The following is a 24,024-nucleotide window of genomic DNA, read 5'->3' as shown; positions in this document are numbered from 1 at the left end:
GGATGTTAGATAGCTAACAGTCATGTCCACAGAGGCGGGGACCTCTGAGATGGACGAGGATTGATAGTTTGAGGCTGTAACTGCGCCAGCATGCAATGACAGCGAGGATGGAAGGGACAGGTGATTCAGAGAGTAACCAGACACCTGTGATAGCATCATTAGAGTTAATATTATAGTAGTATACACGACTGCTTTGACAGCGAGCCCGAATTAGAAGCAGGGAAGCAGGGAGGTGACGCACTGGGTGTTATCACAGATCCCTAGCTCTGGTTCACCCGCATGCACCTCAAATCAGGTATGTGGAACACCTGTTGCATCTGCGATCTGTTATCTCCCCTGATCATCTTATCGCTTCCTTGAAAGGCATGTTTACACAGAGCAGGAGTGTGGAAGAAAGGACATGCACGGGTTGGTGTCTGCGTCTGAATGGACAGCTGCTGCAGCAACCTGCCCCCCACCTTCCTGTTTCCTTTGTGCAGCCATGGTTACACGACGCATCTGCATACCTCAGCCTTTAGTGCTGCTGCTGACTTGGCTGTTGCACTCTGATTCATAGTGTTCCTCACACACACACACGTGTACACACACAAACCCCAAGGCAGCAACTGCTGGGGATTATCGAGAAAGGAAGTGACTATTAAAATGCCTCTCGCCCACTCACACAGCGTTAGACGGGGAGAAAGTCTGGATAACAAGACACTGGCTCCTCCAGTCAATCTTCCATTTAGGCTCTGCCAGAGAACCTAAATAGACCCACTGAAAGAGACAATCATGTCTGTCGTTAATCCTAGTTTGCATTGGCCATTATGTGATCACAACCACACTTGTGACTCGGGGATGGTTTAGCAATGAATGCATGTCATTGTTTCTGAGGATGGTGTGTCATTTGATGTTGTTTGATGTCACCACAGGCAAGAGCTTCACACTGACAATCACAGTATTCACCAACCCACCACAAGTGGCCACTTACCACCGAGCCATAAAGGTCACCGTGGACGGACCGCGTGAGCCCAGGAGTGAGTACAAAGGCACGCACATACAGCACAGTGCAGGAGGACACACACACACACACACACATGAACACAGAGCAGACAACATTAATTGCATGAGTTTGCATTTGAAGATGTGCACCAGCTGTCTCAGGCCTTTGAAGTTTGAAACTAGTTTAGGTGGGTTGTTTTCGAAAAATGTGGGGGAATTACAAATTGCTTGAAAGTAGAAATTAAAGGAGAAAGGCAGATCCTACATTTCCCAGAATGCAACACAGTGGAATTATTCACAACCCATAAAATGTTAACATTTGTTAAGCTGCACAGCTTCAGTTTTCAGACTTTAATTTTAAGTCTCAGGCTAAATTTCCGATAACCCTGATGACATCATTTCATACTTATAAACTTTCCTCCCTAAACGAAACAAGTACGCTGTGAACCATTTTTACAAGCAGAGAAATACTTCTTCTGATTGGTTAATTAAACTTAAAACTTTGTGGAGTACCCCTGTAAAAATCTGTGGGTGTGGCTAAATGTGAAAACAATCAGTGGCAGCTAAAAAAAAAAGTCCTGGCATAAAATATATATAAAGTAAAACCTAAATCAAGAATACACATAAAAATTTGACTGTTTAATCAGCCATCAACAGGTTTTGAAGGAAGTTGACCTCTCGGAGGGAACCTCAGCCCCCCTGTGACAGTCTGAAGGAAAGGAGAGGAAATAAAAAGTGAGGCAGAATATTCCTGAGAGGGCACACTGGGTAGCAGAATGCTAGCATCAGCTCCTTTTAATGGGCCATATAAAAACAACTGAGGAGGAAAAAAAAACTTTACTATAGCTGTCAGTGCCAACTGGTCTGGCATGCAGCTGTTTCCCCAACCCTCCTCCCTATTCATAAAAAAAAAAAACATATTCTCATCTCATGGCGTCTCAATGAACAATATCACATCACAAACAACCCACTCGCCGCCTGCGCCGCCGCATATGGCACCAGGACGCTCGGAGACACAGCGGAGCCGGGAGACAGTAGGATTAGCACCAGCATCAGTCTCCAATGTAGGAAACCTGCCAGGGTGCCAAAATAAGGGATCAGAAAGTCGACATCCAGCGTTCATCATCACACACAGCGAAACAAAGGCACATGCTAGTCGTCATACGCACGTGTACTCGCAATCACACCCACTTTTTCCCCCTTCTTCTTCCCTCACACTCGAGCCCTTTTCGTTTGATCAAAAGCATTTCCTGTGCATCTGCTGTCCCCCGTCAGATGACTTTCAAACAAGTCCTGTTAGTCGGTGGTGAGCAGATGGGAGTTCAGGGTAAATTTTGTTTAGAAAAGACCCAGCTTGATCTCAACAAAGTCACAGTCAAAGAGCTGAAAGCCTTCCTGGAAGTATGTGAGGGGAAACAGAGTCAATAGACGAGTAACGTAAACACCACCTTACATCAGGTGAGGGATTCTGGCACCTTGGTTTGTTATTCTTCCCTTTGTCCCGGACCAATTTGTGGTCAGAAAACATCTTTTACCGCAACAGCCTGCATGTGCTACCTTCAGTCTCAGGACAATAATTTAAGCAATAAAAAGTATGTCATCATACGTAACCCCTGAACTTCTTTGCTTTGCTGCTAAGTGGTCAGAATTGCAGCCGGTGTAATTTAGCCAGAAACTACAGCCAGAACACGTCTCCCTCTCAGGGGTCATTAAGCTGAGGTCGGAGGGTGGCAAAACACACATGTGCCCTCTCAACTACACCTCCCCTCCTCCAGGTTGTTCAGCACGGAGAGACTCAGAGCTGAGGGCCTCGGCTGTCTCCAAAGCCGTGATTCTATCTGTGAACGCTTCATTGACACATGGGGGGGCCATTACAGCTCTATTTTGTGTTAAACGAGTGGGTAATTAGGGGGCCTGTGGTACTCCGGGCCCCTACTGGGAGGGGTCCACACAGAGACACATGGAGAAAGAACAGTGAGCTGTGTTGAACTTGACATACACTGGCACTCTGTGGCCGCTGTCTTTGAAAAGAGAGTTGTTTTTGGAAGAAAAAGGCTGACAATAACACTCGATTTCAACACGAGCTAGTAACCAGCCTGAGAAGCTGAAATTAACAACCATTCTTTTGACTTTTATAGATTTGTTTAGACTTTTTCTTGATGTTTGTGGCAGCTTTTGCTCCCTGTTAATGACTTGCCTGCTTGTGGTGTCTCGCTCAGGAAGGACATTTTGTGTTGGCGTGTTTGAAGAGCCTTATGGTAGCCATATGAGTCTTCCTGCGGGAGTTTGATTTCCCCAGCGGTTCCTCCTCTAATATCAGTAGTGGGATAAGGTCGGACCACCCGTGAATAAGCAGGGCTCATATCTCTGAACTGTGGTGCTGAGCTGCAGCTAATTAATTGCGTGGTCGGAGTGACGAATATCAGTAGGGCCTACTTTAAAGATCTGCGGTATGATTTTCCTCAGAGGTTTACGCTGTGTATGTGTGGGTATGGTAAGTGGTTAGTCAGGTCCCTCTGGCCACTGTGTTATTAGCGGGAGGCTAACTTGGTTTCTGTGGCTCGCATTGTGCTTAATCGCTTGACAGCTCTTGGTTGCTCTGTGGTTTGCCACTGCACCAACAACTCAGCAAGCGTGTGTGTGTGCACATGTATGTGTCAGTGTGTGTTCATGCGTACAGGCATGTGCATGTCTGTTTGCTAATGTATGATTTTTAATACAGGTCTGTCCTCTAGTGTCTGCAAACCTGCACCCACATGGCTGTTCTGCACAGAGCGTGTGTGTTATTGGTGTCATTACTTTAGTGTAGCAGCAGTGCTGATTTGGAGCACAGCTAATAGGCCTCATTAAATGTCATTTTGAGCTAATAGACAGGGAGTGGCGGTTTAAACCAATATGCTTTTATAGGTGGTTCTGTCTCCTTTCAGCTGCTCCTGATGGTGGCTGCGGCCAGCTGAGACAAACTTCCTGAGTGATAATAGCCGAGTCGTAATAACACAATATACAAGGCTTTCTATCCAAACCCACTGTTCTCATTATGCTTAATTGATGACAGACAAACATAGGAGGTGACAAAAACCATTGTGGCGTCACACAAACTGTGTCTTGCTGTGGCATATTACAGCGGTTAATGTGCATAACCGAGTGTCGGTGACGGGTGTGTGTTGTGTGTCAGTGGTGGAGGTTAGTGGTCATGCTCTGCTCTCTGGTGTTTAAACTCTATGGGTCTGGGGTATCTGGGCTCGGGGACAGGGTCGTGTTTTGGTGCAGTTTTGGTCAGGGTGTTAACAAGTGTCGGGGAGAGGCCCACTTTACTTACAGGCCTGCAGACAATATTTAGTGGTTCAAGGGACCTGTCTGCCAAGCCAGACTCTTCCTGTGACACACATGCTTAATGTCACATGTGATACGTCTGTGTGCATTCACTGTAACTGCTTCAGTAATGTCCAAGACAGGCATCTTTGTATTTATCAATAAAAAGTGTCTCTTTGTTTTTTTACAAGTAAAAAGAAAAGCTATTTGTGAATGTATGTCATATATATGTAACAAAAACAACACATAATGAAGAAGTATGTTTTTAAAAAATAAGACAAGACTGAAACAGGCTGAAAATCTTAGAAGTTAAAGTGTCTCTTTAAGGGAAATTTAAAGCTACAGTGGCCTCACAGCACAGCCTCTTAGATAAACCTGGACCTCGAGGAACTCAGGGTGGACTCATTTGACGACTTCAGTCTGTGGTCTGCTTCCTGAAGGTCCAGGAGTCGAATGATGTATTTTTAGGAAGACGTAACTTATCGGCGTATATTACTAGCAAATGTGAAAGAAATTGGGAAATTAAATGTTTAAAGGAGACCAATAATTCAGGGACAACTGCCCATGAAGTGGTTGGGACTTTGGCTAGAACATTAGTAAAGTGAGTAATAGTAGTCCAAATGTGATTCAATCAAAGCAATGGATAACTTTCCCCGGATCAGGTCAGAAGAAAATTGGATAGATCTAATTCTTGATATTAGATTAAGACAAACAAAGCGAGACTATTCAACTGTCTCCACTGAAGTATCAAAAACAAAACCTCCCAGGTTTTTTACCCACAGGTTTAACATTTATTGACAGGCTGCCATGACTGTAAAACTTGAGCAGGTTAGTGTTGTGAGAGCAAAATGGAATAACCTCCGATTTGTCTGTAATTTGCAGGCATAAAATTATAGGACATCTTGCGCTTAATCTTGTTAAAGCAGTAAAGAGAGTATCTTTGTTGCTTTTGTGGCCAGGTGAAATTTTTACAGGGGTGGGTCCAGACTCTGTACACTGGGTGGCCATACAGAGGCCAACTCACAAGTATCACACTAATTTTATATACTCGCAATATTTTTTTATTACTTTAAAAGTAACAGAGTGTCAACATAAAACTCTTTAAGATTAATTCTTTTTGCATCATTAAAGATGATGTGTGCTAGATTATCTCAACAGAAAGGAAGGAAAGTGCAAGGAAAAGTGATCACAGCTCAAAAAGTTGGTTCATTTTATCACAAAATCAGATTTTAATTTGACCTGTCAACTTTGCTATGTATTGAGTTTTCTTTGTGCATGGATACTGCCTCTACCAGCACTGTCCTCTGGGTGAAACAGTCACACTGTGAAACACAGCGTTTTATGAGAGGATGTGGCAACTGATGCATGCGCCTGAGGGTCATCTGCAAATAATTAGAAACGCAAAATATTTAAAGCGTATTATTTACACTCAAGGAAGCATGTTAACAGTAAATGATAGGGGACCCAGAACAGAGCCCTGTTGCACACCACAAGCACATAAGCAGTAGAGGGTGACGCTTATAGTTTTGGCTATTGTATTAGCTTAATAGGCTCAAAATTGAGGATAAAACGCAGAGAAACAAACAATGCATCACTGAGCTCTTGAACCCATTTTCATGAATATCCTCTCAGATAAACAACCATAAACCCAACAAATTTGTTGAAGTGTCTTCTAAGCTACCTTGATTACTTTTGATAATAGGCTGAAATTTTCAGGGACGGGCTGGAAACAGTATGAGTCAGTGAAGCTTTTGTTGATAAGTTGGTCATGACGAGACAAAAAGGCTTCCAAACTGTGTCATCAAACACATGTCATTACAGGCGTACAGAGGGGATCATTACCTGCTCCGAGACTTGGGCTTTGTTCCTTTTCAACAATTTATACTCAGCGCTAAATGCTGTGGTCCCTGCCATCATAATTAAATCGAACCGCACTCCGTTGATTAGCTTTAATTGTCCATTATATCATGTAAAGTGATACGTCCCTACATTACCGTGCCTTTCGAGGCCTGCGTCAAGCATCATTTTCAAAAGACAGATTATAACTTGAATAGATTCCAGATAATTAAAGAGGAATCCAGAATACTCAAAAGTCTTTTCTCTTCCACAGACAGATACACACCCACACCTTTCTGCAGTCGTTTTTTCATTATGTGAAGCTTTTAACAATGGGAGCCGGACAAATAAAACTCACCCAAACATCAGGAGGAATGAAAAGAGGGAGGGAGGAAGCAAGATGAGAAAAAAAAAAAAGACTTCAGGCTTTTTCAGAGGCAGTCAGTCAGTTGCATGTCTTATGAAGTTCCTTGAAGAGGTGCCAAGTCTTTTACAACGCAAAAAACACAAAATCATTCAGCGGGAGGGAGGAACACAGAGCACAGAGACGGCAGAATGAGGAGAGAAGAAAGAAAAGCAGAAAATGAATTATTTGAGAGGACTTAGATCAAGAGAGACTGTCGTGAGTTTGTTGGCCCTGTGCTGTTGTAAAAAAACTTTTCAGAGATTTTTCTCCATTTTCTGGTCAAAACACTTCAGTGTGAGCGTTGAGGTGCAGAGGGAGTCAGACTGGAAACCACACACATGCCAAACTCTTTGTGTTTGTGTGAGTTTTTGTGCTCTTTAAACCGTACAATATGGCACGAGTGTGTATATGATGTGTTTTTGTGTTCAATAAATGTTTCGCCTTTGGGAATTATTGTGTATGTCTGTGTGTATATGTAAGTGTGTGTGAGTGTGTGTGTGTGTGTGCCCTTCCCTTGCCTGGCTTGCTTCCTCCAGGCTGGAACGCATGGACCACACAGACGGCTGGCAGCCCTCCACGACAGCCTGGCTCCCCCTTTTTTCTCTCCGTCTCCTTCTCTCCTTCGCTCGCCGCCTCATCTCCCACACCTCCTCCTCCTTTTCTCTCTTTTTCCTCCTTTTCTCTCCTTTTTTTTCCTGTTTCTGTTTTTATTATCTCTCCTCTTCTCTTTCTCTCCTCCCTCTCTGCGTTTGCACCAGACCCCCATGGTAGACGGGCGTCTGGCCGTCACCCACTCAGCGCTTTTCCTCTCAGGCCACGCTCTGCCAGTTTCAGATTGCCACCTGAAATAATTCATTGTTTCTGACCGCTCACAAAAACAACATGGCCACTGTGAGGGCTCCAAATAAAAAAGTGAAATATGGACCCAGTGTATTCATTCATCGGCTTTACTGGCCGTTCCACTCGGAGATGACTGACACACTCATACACACTCGCAAACACAGACTGGCTGATTCAACCCAGGCTCCATGAGCATGAGGGGTTTTCTGAATCAGCCCAAAAGATACATTCATCCAATCTCACCCAGTGATCATAAACCAGACTGAAGGGCTTCAAGGGCATGACGTGACACCAAATTTATAAATTATCCCATTTATTCAGGACTTTCTGGCGCTGCACTTTTTCCTCACATGTTACTTAGTCAGCCAGCAGCCAGGAGAACTTCCAACTGATGAGTGTTTAGTGATAGCTGAAACTTGATGTGTTTGTAAGGGAGGAGGTTCTTTGATGGAATAAATCACATTTCTGAGACATGAGAGGCTGTTCTGCTCTCAAGTCTGGACGGTGATTTTGAAGCTAAAGCCTGGAGATGCTAGCTTAGATTAGCGTGAAAACTGTAAACAGGAAAAAGCTGGCCTGTCTTTGTCCAAATGTAACAAAATCCTTAAACCTGAAAGGCTAACCTGCAGAGCAAGACTAATTGTTTCTCTCTGTTTCTTGTCTTCCTTTTTTTAATTAAGCTAAGCTTCATGTTAAGCGCACAGACAGGAAAGTGGTATCATGCTCCCATCTAACTTTAAGCAAATGAGGATATTCCCAAAGTAATTTCTGAAATCCAATCTGAGCCCGTATCATAAAAAATATAATCTGACTCCAAACCAGAACATGGCTGCTTGAAAAAAAAACTCAGGTATTCCAGGAATATTTTCATACTGTACTTATGAGGGAACAGCTAACCATCCGTCAAAGATCTCCGTGCTCAGGCTCAGATCCAATCTAATGCTGCCATTAATTACAGAGGACTTATATTCTGTTTGCCTACTTGCTCTTACTAACTGTTATCAGATCAGCAGGGGCAAGTTGAATCCAGACTTATGTCTCTTGGACGGCTGAAATAATACTATTCTAGGATCAGTGTGCAACTGCATGATTAGAGATACTATCTTTAGAGGCGTTATCTAATCATATTAATCTTTTTTCGTGTGTGTGTGCATGTGTTAGCCTGTGCTGCTTGTGCAACCCAAACAGTGCATGCATGATGCATTTTGTGCAAATGTACATGTCTGCATGTGCAGACGTGTGCTTGCATACGTCCGTTCTTGCATGTGTGTGTTTTCTGTGTGTGTTTCCGTGTGTGTACAAGTTGCTCACATCTGGTCTGAATCTGTCCATGTTTCCGGCCGCTGGCTGGGCAGGGAAGTGGCAGGCGCTATCGAAAATCTCCGCTGTTTTCACAGGGATGATGGGAATCTCAGGGACTTTCCCTACGGCAGTGAAATCATCCGCCTTTCCCGCTCCTTTAAATACCCCCGGCTCATTCCTCCGCCCAGCTAGGGTTCCGATAAAACAGCTGAGACGTCTTGTGTTTGGCAACAGTTGTCCTCTAAAAGGTGTAATTAACTCATGAAAAACTGTATTTACTGTCACAGCCTGCTAAACTAATGGACTTGAGGTCGAGATGTTTGGAGTGTAAATTGGACTTTTATGTGGTGGTTGAAATGCTGCATCTCTGTCCAAGGAAAAATACATTGGTTTCCTGTAAACTGAGTTGAATACATAGGTGTTAGCCTATACTTCAGCCTCAAATACTGGACACGTTTAAGCTAGCAGTGGCTGCTCTTTGCACATCAGAGCTGTCTTTTTCTCCTTAAATATACATGTAAATATACAGTGCATACATTCATCTTTATTTTTGAGTCTTCACATTATTTAGAACCTCACTAACTAATTCACCATCCACTCTGTTTTTTGCGCTCAGCACTCTTTAAACAGCCTGAGTCTCCGGACTGGTTCAGGCCCATCCAGAGCTCTTAATTTACTGGTCATCAGGGTCTCTTCCTCTCCACGCGCCTCCTCCCCCCTCGTGTCTGTCCCACTCTGTCTCCCCTCATCTCCCTCCCGGTCTCCCATTGCTATTTATTCCCATCACTAGGAGACGGGCTGTGCACAAAGCCCGCACTGTGTCCTGAGGCTTTTTTAGAATAGAAATTCGGTCTGTTGAAAATGGAAACGCTATGATTGACTGGGCACAGCTTGCACAGAGAGATGAGGAATGCCAGCGAGAGGCACAAATTATCCTCAGGAACGATGGAGCAATATTATTAATGAAATACGGCCTGAATATGTTATAAAACCAAAAACTTCAATAGGCTTAGGTTCCTAAGTAGCCGATATTAGCCGTGTCCCAAAGCTACTATGCACAGAAGCGGATGATGAGATTGTCTGATCATTTTAAACTGCTTGATGCCAGTCTAGTAACGTCACTGTAATAAAAACTCATGGTCTGTCTGACTGTCACTGGCTGCATTTTCATTCCCAAATTATTGCAGAGCTGAACCCCAAACAGTTAGACCAAGTAGGTTGTTGTGAAAGAGTCAGATGGTTTGAAGAGTCATTATTACGCATTTGCTATAGTGGAAAAATACAGTTGGCTCAAAAATAGAAGGTTTTGTCATCATTTTGCTTTCATTTAAAGCTGTGTGTGCCATGAAACCTAATGAGCGAGAGAAATGTGGAAATTTTCATGAGAGCTCCCTAAATGGGTCTTTAAAACATGTTGGTCTATTTGTCTACAAAGACCCCCTGTGTGGAAGCCTCTTTTGGTGTTTTTAATCACTATCAGTCACACAAAGGATGATCATGTTAAGGTCTCTTATCTTACGCTCAGTAACAACCATCAAGTGCTACACATGTAGTGCCAGGCCTTTGTTCCCATGCAGCGCAGGCAGCAGGCAGGTTGGGCAGGATTCTGAAGCAGCTCTCTGTTTCTGTCTGAGCCAACTGGAGCACTGCCAAGCACAGCAGGAGCTTCTACTCTCCTCTGTTTGATATTTACTTTACCGCCTTTACAGGGGAACCAGTGCAAGACCAGACAGACGCACTGATACAGAGCTGTGTCAGTGGCAAAAAGGACTCTGTATGTGAGTGTGTGCGCGTGCAGGCCTTTCTTTCTACCTCACCTTTGGTAAATTATAGTACACTACACCTGGGTGTCTGGCTGGGTTTGTCTGTGGTGGCCACTATAGAAGAGTTGGGACTGCTCAAAAATCAATGGGCTGGCAACACATTGAGACATTTTCAGGTTTTTTTTGATGCACAGTTGATGCGTCTTGTGGAAGACTAGAGAGTTACAAGCCTGGTGAAATGATGTGAGCACAGCAGGGGATGTTCAGAGAGTAACATTATAGGCAGAGGAATGCAGGAAAAGAACAGGTATAACATATTTGGCATAGGTTTTGATTCCTGTGGAGATAATTGGGCAATGGCGTGAGAGCATGTGTTTACCTGAGGAAGAAGCCTCAGGTTAAAGCTAAACATACAAGCAACTTCTCCCGCTCAGAATCACCCTGTCTGAACTCTCCCTCTCTCTCATGCCAGGTGATTCAATATAATTGCCGTTCCTAATTAGCAGGATGTAGCATCCCATTCCCAAGAGCCTCTGTACCTCCTCTTTGTTTTGAAGCACATGCTGTGTTTACCAAGAAAGGCATGGCATACAGAGGAACTGAGTCATTAAATGTCCATTATAAAGAAGAACTGACAAGCAGTGCGCCAAGAGAACAGCAAACAAATGGAGAACATCAATCATACAGAAGGGCACAGTTAGAGAGACTAATTCAACGACTGATAAAAATACTGTTTGCATGCAACATGGCAGCACTATCAAATATTATCATCAAATAAAATTCTGTTTGAATGCAGCCTTGAAGCCATCATAATTGCTGCGACTCCTTACCAATAAAATCTGTTTTCATGTGTCCTCAGGGCATCGACAGAAACTTGAAGACCCTCCAAAAGCTGGTCTCTTTTCAGACCGTCTCAGTGAGCTTGAGAGGATGAGGGTGAGGGTGGCTGTACCCACTCAAGGCCCCCGACCTACTCTCAACACAGCAGCCAACTCCTTCAACCCGCAGGGACAGACACAGATAGCAGGTGAGCACCAGAGTCTCATCTCTTATATTAGACTCAGAGAAAAGTGGATACAAGCACCATGGAGGCAAACACCCAACAACAAAGAGCGTCACAGCGGTAGATTTCATAGGATCCATAATCAATCAAATGGGTTAATCATGAAGTTAATCATGAAGTTAATCATAAAGTTATGCCAACGGTCAGTAAGCCTTTCTGGTCAAGATCTAAAAGTATAGCTTTAGATTTTTTTTTTAAATTACATATTTCTTCAGAAAAGTTTTGCTTTGAAACATGGCATTAACTGGCATCGTGTCAGCAGGTTTGACCTTATTTGGCTGCTGTTTTGCCATATTAAATACCCTGAAAACCTTATTTTGACCATATATCTACATCTATCTAACTGAAAAGTGTTAATTACTCCAGTTATATACTGAGAGACAGCACTATACAGAAATATTATTGCCTGAAAGCTGTTGGGGAAAAAATGAAAGCTACACGTAGCTGCACAGTTTTGCTTCTCAAAAACTATGTTGACAACATGCAAAGGTTTAGGACAGAAAAAAGTTAGTTCGACAGTTAAATGTTTATCGACCAGTCTTCAGAAGACATGGTTAACCTCTCGGTTAATTTTTTCCTTTTGAACCCATTTTGAAACAATTGCTTGTCATTGAATTTGTAAGCTATAAAGACATAACTACAGTAACAAAATGTTTGCCTACTCATGAGCTCATTACACATAAAAATCCTGATTTATGTGCTAATATCCAAGCTGTGGCTTTTACACTATTTGAGGAAGAGCTGTCAGAAGCCACCAATGCAGAACCAGATGGCAGATTGGCACCGTTCATTTGATAGGGAGGAGAACTGTCGTTGAATAAATGGTCTCAGCTAAAAAAATTATAAACATCAAACAGTTTCAATATTCATATTGTATGAACTGTGTGAACATTGACATGCATACAATGCCAAAAAAATACTCTTAACTGGCAGGTCAATCAGCATATCTGCTCCCTGATCTGGGAATATGACTGCAGAGTCAGCAACACAATTTTACAATAAAATACTTTTCATTGATTGCATGTCAAGGGATTAAGGGTAATTTAATCATATTATTTTATTCATCTTATTTGTTGTTTGCAGTTGAAGATAGGACTATTGGCATGTATGCATACTGCACTTTAAAAATTATGTTTTTGTTTTTGTTTTTTTTACTGTCCCAAAAATCCCATCATTGGATAAGGACTTAAAACAATAAGAAGGAGCTGGATGACTTTTCTGGAACATGTCCTAAATTATATCACCAAACAAGCCAGCAGCATGAGTCACCAACAAAGCAACATTTGAAGTATGTGAGGTGAAATATCAAACCTCTGGCTGGACTCATGTGCACATCCCGATAGGACTGTGAAATGCTCAGTGCTGCATGTTACATTAACACTGAGATCATCTGTCTCTCTGCTCCATCACTCGATCAATCTCCACTCAAGAAGGTAACACCATCTCTCACGGCTTGGAGCAGCTGCTACCTGATCGCCCACACCTCTGGAGGCTCGTAGCAGGCCGTCATTTAGCCCTTAGTTACTCTCTGGCTTGGCTTTGTCCTGTTTCTCGGTGGCTCATTTGAGAGATGGTTTAACTGTGGCAGTGAGTGGAGCGAATCGTACACTTGACTAAAGATAAATTACATACAAGAACTGCTTCAAAAGTGGGATAATTTCAGGTGTAGCTTAATTTTTATAAACAATGCAGTTTTGGTTGGAAAAGAAATCAAAGACAAAACCCCACAACCCTTTCAGAAAAACCAAAGTACTCTTTTGCCAACGCAATCTAGGATTACACTGGTGATAATATAAAAAAAATGCACTTTTTTGTGTTTGTATGATTAAAATTTCAGTGACTCAGCTCATTTGGTCAAATTTGCATTTTCCTCTTAAAATAAATAATATTAGATAACTTTTTAAGTCATTCATTTAATTCTTTTTTTCTTGTCCTATCTCTATGATATGCATGTTTTAGCCAACTATGTCAAAAAGTGCTTTTGTTTTATCCAGGGGTAGGCAACCTATTCCATAACTCGCACCACTTAAAATATACTTGTGTTCAAAGTGCCAAGACTTACTTCTTTCATAAATCATTGACAGTAGATGGGAATGTCTCCTTGAATGTCTAAGCTCGGCAGTGAGAAACGCTGCAACTTCCTTCTGTTGCCTGGTTTTTAATAGTACAGAAAGTTTTTAATGTGTTGTTTTGTTTCGCATACTTTGCTTACACTGTTTTGCTGCTATATCAATGCAATTGCAAGCTAGCAGAGTAACGTCAAGAGATTTGAAGTGATACACTTGCAAGACACATTTGCACAACGTTGATGATTTAAATTTATTAATTATCTTATTTATCAATTTTTTACATTAATAGTGTGCTCAATTTCTTGTTAAGTGTTAAAAAGAATAAAGCCCAATGGTTTTATCATCAATTTTATTTATTTATTTATTTATTTATTTAGTCCTCTGCCTCATTGTGCTTATTCTCTGTGTGCCAATATAAATAGCCTTGCGTGCCAGCTCTGGAACCTGTGCCCTAGGTTGCCTACCCCTGGTTTAATTCAATACAGATTTTATCTGTAGGGCTAGCTACTTATCCATTTCTGTTAGCATGGCTAACAACAGTTAAGAGAGGTTATGTTTATTTCCTGTTGTTGTGCTTCTGCTCTTTCGCTTTTTGCACTAGCAAGGGTTGCAGTTAAATATCCTTGTAAACAAAAATGTGTTCTACATTAACTCCCAAAAATATTTTGAGAAAATTATTCTAGTGGTTCATCTATTTCTCATTACTGCTGTGATTGTTGATACATCATTGGTACATGCTTTCAGCCAACAACTTCATCATTATTACAGCTTAAAGCTACAACATCTATTTATCCATTAATTCTTTAAACTAACGGTGTTACCATTACTTTAAGCTAACTGTTTCACCTGTTGGTGTGTTAGCACTCTTAGCTAATCTGACATTTAATCCAACAACACTCTTAGATAGCTCTCTCAACTTGTCCTACTTTGATTGGTGACTATGGTGGGGCCTCACAAGACTATTTCTGGGGAAGACCGAATGATTGTGGACTTTAGAAAACTAACATTTAAAAGTCATATTACACATTTTGACTGGATAATTGTGTTAAGATTACACTGTATGTAACAGTAATATGACTCTAGTGCTGCTCTGCACCTATTCACTACATAGCCCTGACACTTGTCATGGTATTAACATGCACATTGAGTGTACAGAGGGTGGGTCACAATCACCACCTGTGACTTTGAGGGGTTGAGAGCCACTGCTTTCTCTATCCGTCTTTTTTTTTTTTTTTTTTTTTAAAAGGTTACATTATTTCATTCAAGCCACCTCTGCCACCATTTTTAGTTTCTTACACATGCACTTAATCCATTGTCAACCTATCTCAAACATGTGAACATTCTGGTTACGCAACAAATATAAATTAATGTTCATTCTTTGATTTGAACTAAAAAGGAAAGAGAGATCATAAGCACAAAGGCTGATTATTTCTCATTTTGAATGTCTGAAACTTGTGTTAGTGGGAAGAAACAGTCTTTTTTATAGTTTTTCACAACAAAATTGCTTAATGTTTGCAAAGAAATACAGAAAAACAGCAGGATGAGATTCTCTGTTAATAAACAGCTTTCTCTCACCGCTTTTTGTACCGCTTTTTCCACAGGGGGCGCCAAAATCAACACAAACCAAACATTATTCACAGGAGTGTTTTTCTTTTTTTTGTTTTTCTTTGTTTTTGTGTGAATTCTTTATTGAGCTCCCTGGTTTCTCTCTTAATCCAGGGATTTTTTCCACTTGAGTCTAATTTTAAAACTGTCCAGGTCTATTCACTGACTTATCAACAAGTTGCTTTCGAGTCTATTCATCAAAGTAGCAGCTGGAGGAATCATCTCCCAGATAAAAATGATTAAACCAGTACAAGATGATGAGATTTGGTTGCTGAGAAAGCAACTTTGAAAACTTTCGGGCGCTCTTGTGGTGTCACAGCTGACACACACATTAAAGTGTGTACGGGAGTAATTTTCCTGGTTGTGTGCTGGTGTGTTTACGCCCTGGTTGTGTGCCAGTAAGGCTCTCTGTGCCTCAGCTGCAAGCACAATGTTTTATAAGGCAAACAGGAAGATCTTCTCTTCGAAGGTAAACATTAGATGTGTCATTATGGAGGATGTTGCATAACGCGCCCAACTGATACTTACCTCTAAACACAAGCACAGAGAAACAGACACTAATAATGTCTACAGTTGTTGTGAATGTTTTTATGAACTTGCTGCCCTTTTTAGCAACAACAGAAATAGGCCATTTGGAGCAGCTGATGGGCCTTTTGTAATCATTCTTTCTTTTCCTGTCTGTTTCTCCTCTTCACTTGTTTTTCTGGGCTGTTTTTCTTCTTCCTCTCTTTCTTCCCTCGATTCATTTCTCCCCATCAGACCCTCGTCAGTCCCAGTCCTCTCCTCCCTGGTCGTATGAACAGACGTACCCATCCTACCTGAGTCCCATGGCGTCCCCCTCAGTCCACTCCACCACCCCCCTCTCCTCCAGCCGAGGCACGGGCCTGCCTGCCATCAGTGACGTGCCTCGAAGATTGCCAGGTAGAGCAAATACTCAGTCAATCCAGATGATCATTTTCTTGAGAAAGACTCCCGCAACACAGATTCAGTCTCTGAACATGCTATGCGCTGTTATTTACAAGAAGGCAGAGCTGTGAGGAGCTGAGTCTCACATGAACGTGAGGAGTGAGGCATGTTGTCCGACTGTTTCCTCAAGTAGCGGTTTGGATGGCGTGGATGACAGTGTAGGAAAAACGATTGTTTCCTTTATTCCTCGCTCCAAGCCTTTGATCCCAGAGGACTATGGGTAATAACAGGCCCAGGATAATAACAGGCTCGTGACTGACAAATAAAGTGTCTTTATGGTGATAGGCCACTCTCACAAGGAATTCTGGGTAATTGCATTAGCCAGTCTGTTTGCCATAACGGCAGCATCTGTGTTCCAATTTGTCTCTGTTTCCCCCTCCCTGATGTGAAAGCTCCTTTAAACTCCCAACATGCCGCCAGACAAGTTTCTGCCCCGTACACCTGTTTGACTCTCTGCCATGAGTTTTTCTTCTCTCTACCTGCTTTTTTCTTCCTCCTGTTTCACTGCTGCACCCTCTGTGTGTTTGTGTGTGTGTGTGAGTGTGTGCGCCCCCGAGCGTGGGTGAGTGATTACGCGTCGTAGGCCGTGTGACTCTGCATTAGAAAAGGTTTAAAATCCAGCCAGCTGCCTTGTCAACTTTGATTAGCTTGGTCTTTCCCCTCAGCTTTCATCTCCCGACTGTTCGGCTTTGTTCTCAGAGTGACACACGTGCATGTGCGAGCACGCTCGCCAGCGTAAATACAGGCCCGAACGTGCTCACCCCCTGTTTTTTACCCACATGCACACCTCGAGCATTTAATGCCTCCTAAGTGATGTGACTAAGGCTCTCAGATCTCTGGAGATCATGTTGACACCTCGCCAGGCTGCGCCGTAACAGTATCCAGCCGCAGAACATACCGACAAGTACAAGCAGAAGCTGATATGGATGCTGGAGTGCAAACTCGGCACCATCCCTGCGCCCCCCATTTACTCACACCTTCACACAAACCGGCTCATGTGTTGAAATGTTGCAGTTGCTGAGAAGTTGTTGCTAAAGTTCATCAGTCAAGTCAGACACCTAATTCGGAAGTGATGCTCCAGAGTTTGTTGGACCCCTCTAAATATTTAGACAAAGTTCCACCCTGGTTTCATTTAAACTAATAAAGCTGGACCTGGCTCATCATCACAGGGCCCCTTTGAGAGCTAAAATAGGTCCAAATGTTAAAAGCAGGAGTCAGAAGTTTATTGAACAGCGCCGGTCATGTCTGAGATCACACTGCTCCTCCACAGTGGAGACAATCACCTACTATTTCTATTAGAGTCAAACGGATCTTGTGGAAAGAGGAAGTTTAAAGGCCTTAATTGGCAGCATATGCTATCTGACGCTAGCGACGATCCGGCTTCGCAATTCCTCCCTGCACATAAACACTGCGTTCCCCCTCCTCTTCCCCGCCACCCCCTGTCCTTTCACAGCAGACATGGTGACACGGAAGACGCCTAGTGATTTATGATAAGAGCGCCATGGCTGGACTAAACCACTGAGAGGAGACAGGAGGGGAGGGGGGGAGGACCTCCTATTCTCCTTAAACTCTGCGCCCAGCGCAAAGCTCGCCGCAGCCAGTTAGTGGTTTTTGGGTATTTTTTAAGGGATGAAGCGAAGAGAGGAACGAAGGGTGAGATGGAGCAGCTCCTTTTTCGCCGCTCTCTCTCACTCCGCCGGGGCGCGCGCACACGGGACACACACGTACACACACACGCTGGAGCCGATGGGAGGCGAGGAGAGGAGCCACATCAGAGCTCAGCCCTGCCTCATTATGGATCTCATGGAAACTGTTTCTGCTCAAAGTGTTTCCACATGTGCTGCTCCTGATTCATCCCAACTGCTTTTTTATGTGCATACAGTATTCACACACACATACACCCACCCACACACCGTATGCACACACATATTCATAAACAGTTATACAGATACACATGAACACGGGCCAACACACACACACACACACACACACACACACACACACACACAGAAACATAAATATGCAGAGGCGTAAACATATTGCTGTGTGGGTCTGCGCTGATGTGTTTGTTAACTTTATCAAAACCAAAGTGAAAAACAGCTCTGAATGGAGTTGATGGATATAACAATATTTATGGAATAATGCCGCTCCGTGCCTGTGCCCACAATAACCGTTAGCAAAAGTCTGTTCTTAATGAGCTAACACACATATCTGGCTCAAAACATTTGATTACATACAATTCAGTTTACTACTGTTCCAATTCTCAGGGGATGTATTTGTTTAATTCAATTACTCATTGAGGCAGAGTGCTGAGGGGTTTGAGAGTCCAAATAAAACCGCATTTCCTGGATTGAGAGCAAGTGCTGGGACAGAGTGTCATAATCTGAGGAGTTCAGTGACACTAATGTTTTTTTTTTTATGTGTGTGTCTGTAGGTTCGTCCGACCTGAGTCCATTCCCGGGTCAGTTTGAGCGTCAGTTCCCGGGCCTCTCCTCTCTCACAGAGACTCGTTTCTCCAGCCCCCGCATGCACTACCCAGCCACCTTCACCTACACCCCGCCCGTCACCTCCGCCATGTCGCTCGGCAGCGCCCACTACCACACCTACCTTCCTCCTCCTTACCCGGGTTCCACCCAGAGCCAGAGCGGACCCTTCCAGACCAGCAGTACGCCCTATCTCTACTACGGCGCTTCATCCGGCTCGTACCAGTTCTCCATGGTTCCCGGCGGGGACCGTTCGCCATCCCGGATGATCCCGCCTTGCACTAGCGCCTCCACGGGCACATCCCTGGTGAACCCAAACCTGCCCAGCCAGACGGAGGGAGGAGTAGACGGCGACGGGAGTCACAGTAACTCCCCAACCGTTCTCAACCCCGGAGGCCGCATGGATGAAGCTGTCTGGAGGCCATATTGAGGACAGCATGTGGGAGGAGACTCCTTGTTGTGGTTTGAAAGCACAAGACCTTTTTTTTTAATGAGTAAAAGGGGATTTTTGAGCTCTCATCAGCTATCTCTACCTTTTGTTGGAAATTAAAGTTGAGATGATAAAAAAAGTCGGGACTGGTACAGACTTGTCTTCCTGGAATGTGTTTTGACCAAGGCACTACAAAGGGAGCGATTCTCACAGCAATAATGAGAGACACTTTTACTAGGCTCATGTGGATGAGACATTATTTCATTTTATTCTAATCCACAAGCTAAGGGATGCTTCAACAATATTTGTAAAAGACTGCCTCTTTTGTATAGTGTTTGTATTTCCATAAGGCTTTTTGCAGAGCATGTTTTTGTACTACGACAATATCAAGATGCAAGTTAGGCACTGAGTAGCAAGTGATGAGAGTAACACATATGTTACTATAAGTGGTATGGACAGTAAATTTGCTTTGAACCAATTAATTTAACTTGTATATTGTGGGTGAAACGTCTCTGTAGAGCGAGGTGTTTTTCTTAGTTTTAACTTATAAAGCCATAAATTATGTATTGTATTTGAAACTTGAGTCAAAGAAGTGTAATCTGAATATTTTTGATGCATCTATAAGTTAAAATGGTTTTTGTTTTTGATAGGTAATTTAAGAGAGTGAGAGGTTTAATTCTTTTGTTGTACCCAAAGATTGAAATGGTTTTGAATATGAAATGTAATTTCCAAAGAGTATTGCAACATGTTTCTTCTGGTGTAACTTTCAGTTAAACTGCTCCGCACGTTAAGAGCTCAACATCCTCGCTAGGCGTTGACACACATTTGGCTGGGAATTAAACCTTTGGTATTTATTGAGCAATAACTCGTATTGTGCCTCTTGGCAACATACCATGAAAGAGAGCTTCATTGGGGGAAAATAATTATCCGTCGGGAAATTCTGCTTGATTTCTCCAGTTTGTCTCGTCTGACATGCACACAGATACATTTGCTTTTTTTTTTCCAACTTAAGCTAACGTAAATTTATTAAACTCACACGCAACCCAAAGATTATTGAGACGTAGACACGCCTATTTGTGCTCTAAGCACACTCCAAAGCAGCCGGTCAGACTTTGAGGTTCAGTTATTTTATAACTCGTGTGCTCCTCAGGCCTGAAATGGTCCTCAGATGATCTTAAAACCACAGATTTTTCATATCTGTGTGCCTTTTTAATTCCCCAGCCTCTTTTAATGTTCCGTCTAGATTATAGGGAAGAAATGCCAAGTCTATTTTAACTTTCATATCATGTGCAAAAGATAGCTTTGAAAAAGTGTGTCTTTGTGTGTGACACACATGGGTACTTTTGTTTGCATTTTCTCTTCAGTCTCAGAGATTGGAAAGGAAGCCTCACAGTTAAAGACAAAGCAGACTGTGACATTCCTTCAGACCTTTATTTATTTTCCGTTTTTGGCTCTTGTTGACACGCTTTTCCAAATAGATTTGTATCATCTCCTTTTCAGTGTTACGGTCTAAAATGGTTCTGTGGCACCAGTGTGGCGGGGAGGTCTGATATTTTGATGTGAGAAGTGTTGGGGGAGAAGGAAAAAAAGTGCAAAAAGCGAGGTGATTGGATGCAGCTGCTGGCAGCAAAACTGGTAACCAAAAAGTATGGGAGACTTGTGTATGTTTGTTTCATAAAGCACTTATTTCTTGTTTTATTTCTAGCAGCACTTGCGGCTGGCTGCCAGCAGGGCTCGTGGTTTTGGTCCTCAGCGTCAATATAACGCCACTGAAGTCACACACACACACGTACGCACATGTACACACACACATACAGAAAATGGATAACACTTGGCCAAACAAGCCATTTTCATTGGAGTTGAATCTGATCTCACCAGGCAGTTGGTATTTGTTTGAAAAAAGCATTTTTCATACAATATGATATTCAGTGCATGTAGGTAATATAATAACTCAATTTGAAAAAGCTGAGAAAAAAACAACCCTGTCCAAGGATCAGACTTCAGGCTTTCATTGAAGGTTTGCACGCAGTGCCTCTTTCTCCATCTCTGCAGAGGATGCTCTGAACTCACTTCATAGAAGTGAGCATGTCACACTACATTTCCCCCGACTGCTCCAGCCCACACAGAGAGTCTTCATGCTGTTACAGAGGAACAAAAGACAGCAAATTGAACCTTTTAGATCATCATGATTTTAAAGCTTTCTTCCAATTACAGATTTATTAAATGTGTCCACAGTAACTATGCACATCTGTTGGACTTAATTTAATCTGCGACCTTCTTTCTTTCCAAACTCTGAACAGGAAATGGTCTTTTTAAAAAAACTGTTTACACATCAGCGCAGCACTGACATCCTGTCTTTTCTTTTCCTTTGCTTTTTTTGTTTGTGTTTTTATTTTCTGAGGTTTAACCTTTTTCTTTGCTTTGTTTAATGTTGCTGTCATCCAGAACCTTGTATTATTATTTAATGATCAACATGTATCATACCCAGGAGCTGTACCTGACCCTGCTCTCATGTAAAGTTTACTTCTTATGTCTATTTTTATTCTTTATCTCTCATGAAGACTTGTCAGGAAATTGAATCTAATGGAGCCTCTGTTAGCTTTTGCTGGTACGTTTCATTAAGAAAAAAAAAACTTTTTTTTGTTTTTGTTTTTAAAGCGACACAGACCTGACAACAGTGAGTGAAATTGGCATTGTGATTGTACATTTGTCTATTTTAAGAATAAAATAGGAATTTTGTAACTTAATTATCATGTTCAATCTCTTCTGTCTATTGAAATAATATTTTCTGCTCAGTTACAAAGCCAGTATGCACGTATCAAGAGATAGGTCATTTCATTTCCTGGTGGCATAAGACTTAATGCAATGGGGGGGGTTGGCTGAAATGTGAATAGTAAACTGCAGAAACTGCCTTTTTGAGATGTCCACAGGAAAAAAAACTCTTTTAGAGAAATGATTGACTACAAAAGATGGTAAAATGATTTCCTTCCTTTTTTTTTTTAGACACAAAGTACCCACAGGGGGGCGCCAGAGGTGACACAAGCATGAAGTTCCTCATGGGAGCTTTAAAATAATGCCCCTTTGTTTATAGGTGTGTTTTGTGAAAATTGAGGTTCTGAGTCAAGAAAAAAAAAAGTTTTGAGGGCATTATATTTTAGTAACCATTTATTGGTTGATATGCAAGAAAAACAAGAAAGAAAGAAACAGAAAGCCTGTAGTTCACAATGTTCATTGACTTTTAAGTACAGCAGGTTATCTGATCTTCTTTGGGGTAAGATTTTAGATTTGTAAAGGATTGTGTATCAGTCTACAGCTCATCCATCATTTTTCCCTGGATTTCCATGCAAATATGAATTACACCACTTCCACCATTCCAACTCACTGATTCTCCACAAAAATTCAGCAGCGTCATCACTTCTTTAAATGCTGTCCTAATACAGTTAACAAGCAGGTCTCCATGTTTTTTTGCGCGTAGGAAGCACATCTAAGGGTGTCATCTCTGGTCTGCCGCTCCGTCTGCACCAACATTGTCTTTGGACGGGGACGAAGGCGGACACTCAGCCAGAGAACTACTGCCACCGCCACTGCCATGGCTTCATTTCAAAGGTACACTGAGAAACCAGAGAGACGGAGACAGGAACAGAGACAGGCAGAAGCAGGGGAGAAGCTGTTTTACATTATTCCGAGACATAATAGAGCCAATCTAAGTGAGCACACACACATGCTGAAACAGAGAGAAAGAGAAGAGGGCGAGCTTCAACATCCCATGTGTTTTCTTAAGGTTCAGATTGGGAACGTTTTCGGGATTTCCCTGAATATAGATTGCATGGAAAAAAAGCTCCTGCTGGTTTCAGGTTCACATTCGCAACATTCTCAGCCATGTCTAGCAATTATAATAATGAACTCAAACGGGACCCAGACACCCAGAGAAATTAGCATAATGTCCTGCACGCACGAGAGAGACAGGCCCTTTCAGAGAGGGGATGGTTTGGAGTTTTTGTCCCTGCTGGTTGAACATGATGCCACTGATGATGTGCGCCTGATTTTTATACCAGGTCGTTAGAAGTCATGCAGCAGGAGAAGCAGCCCAAAGCAGAAGCACGCTCTTCCTCGTGTTATGCAATCAACAGAGAGAGACGGAGAGTGGAGTTTATGAGGAGACAAAACCACTTTATTTAGAAGTCTGTGCACACACACTCTCACAAACACACAGCTGACAGCCTGATATGAATGTTTAGATGACCTCTGCAAACGTTTCAGTGGAAACGCTCAGGCGGGAAGTGAACCTCAAGGGTCTCATAGTACACAGAGCCGTAAATCTCTGTGTATCCATCTCTGCAAACAGAGTTGAGTGTGTGTAAGTTTTCTGCCCTCAGACAGGGACCTTTGCATCTTGATTTCTCATTTAGACCCCAGATAAACTCGGAGCAGGGGGCGCTCCAGTGTGGGCCTTGCCTGTCAGATCAGCATGAAGCACTGACCTCCATGAACTTCTCTGATCTGATGTAATCTGAGTTCAAAAAAGGCGTCCATCTGTCTTAATATCTCAGAGGGAAACCATCCTCGGGTCCAGCCCATAACCCGTGTAAAACACACAGGCCTGATCTTAATTTGATCTGATTGTAATTGAACAAACCCCCCCTCTCGGCTCCAGGAGGATTTCAAACCAAGTCAACAATAACTGTGTACTTTGGCGCACTCTAGTGGCTTTTTATTTAACCATGGGGACCAGTGTGAGGGGCCCACCCATACCGTGTTCCATGCAGGCTTGCAGGCAGTCAGTCAGACTGGATGTGGCCAACCTTGCGATTATTATGTTAGTCTTACTGCTCGTGAAGTTCCAGCACTCCACGTTTTTCTCTCTCTGGGCTCCAAGAGCTTTTCTCTGTAAATGAACATCAGTTTTGAAAAGTTCTTCAGCCTTACAGAGTGGGGATTGTAAACCATGACTTGTCTTTTGACCTGTAA

General features: G+C 42.7%; 1 protein-coding gene across 1 annotated transcript in view; it reads left to right on the top strand.

Annotated features, from left to right (window-relative positions):
• The window catches only part of runx2b (RUNX family transcription factor 2b), a 43,303-nt gene extending 21,590 nt beyond the window's left edge, over positions 1–21,713 (top strand). The window contains exons 5-8 of the mRNA XM_074685129.1: positions 912–1,016; positions 11,300–11,467; positions 15,937–16,098; positions 18,578–21,713. Of these exons, the coding sequence (XP_074541230.1) occupies positions 912–1,016; positions 11,300–11,467; positions 15,937–16,098; positions 18,578–19,056 (914 nt within the window). The 3' untranslated portion in view covers positions 19,057–21,713. The remainder of the gene's footprint in view (positions 1–911; positions 1,017–11,299; positions 11,468–15,936; positions 16,099–18,577) is intronic.
• The last annotated feature ends 2,311 nt before the right edge of the window (positions 21,714–24,024 follow it).

Source organism: Halichoeres trimaculatus, unplaced genomic scaffold (genome assembly GCF_033239565.1).
Source record: "Halichoeres trimaculatus isolate MK-OKI-2021-1 unplaced genomic scaffold, fHalTri1.1 fHalTri1_scaffold_13, whole genome shotgun sequence".
In the NCBI taxonomy this organism is placed as follows: Eukaryota; Metazoa; Chordata; class Actinopteri; order Labriformes; family Labridae; genus Halichoeres; species Halichoeres trimaculatus.
Note: the sequence above shows the minus strand (reverse complement) of the source record. Positions and strands in the feature narration are given on the sequence as shown.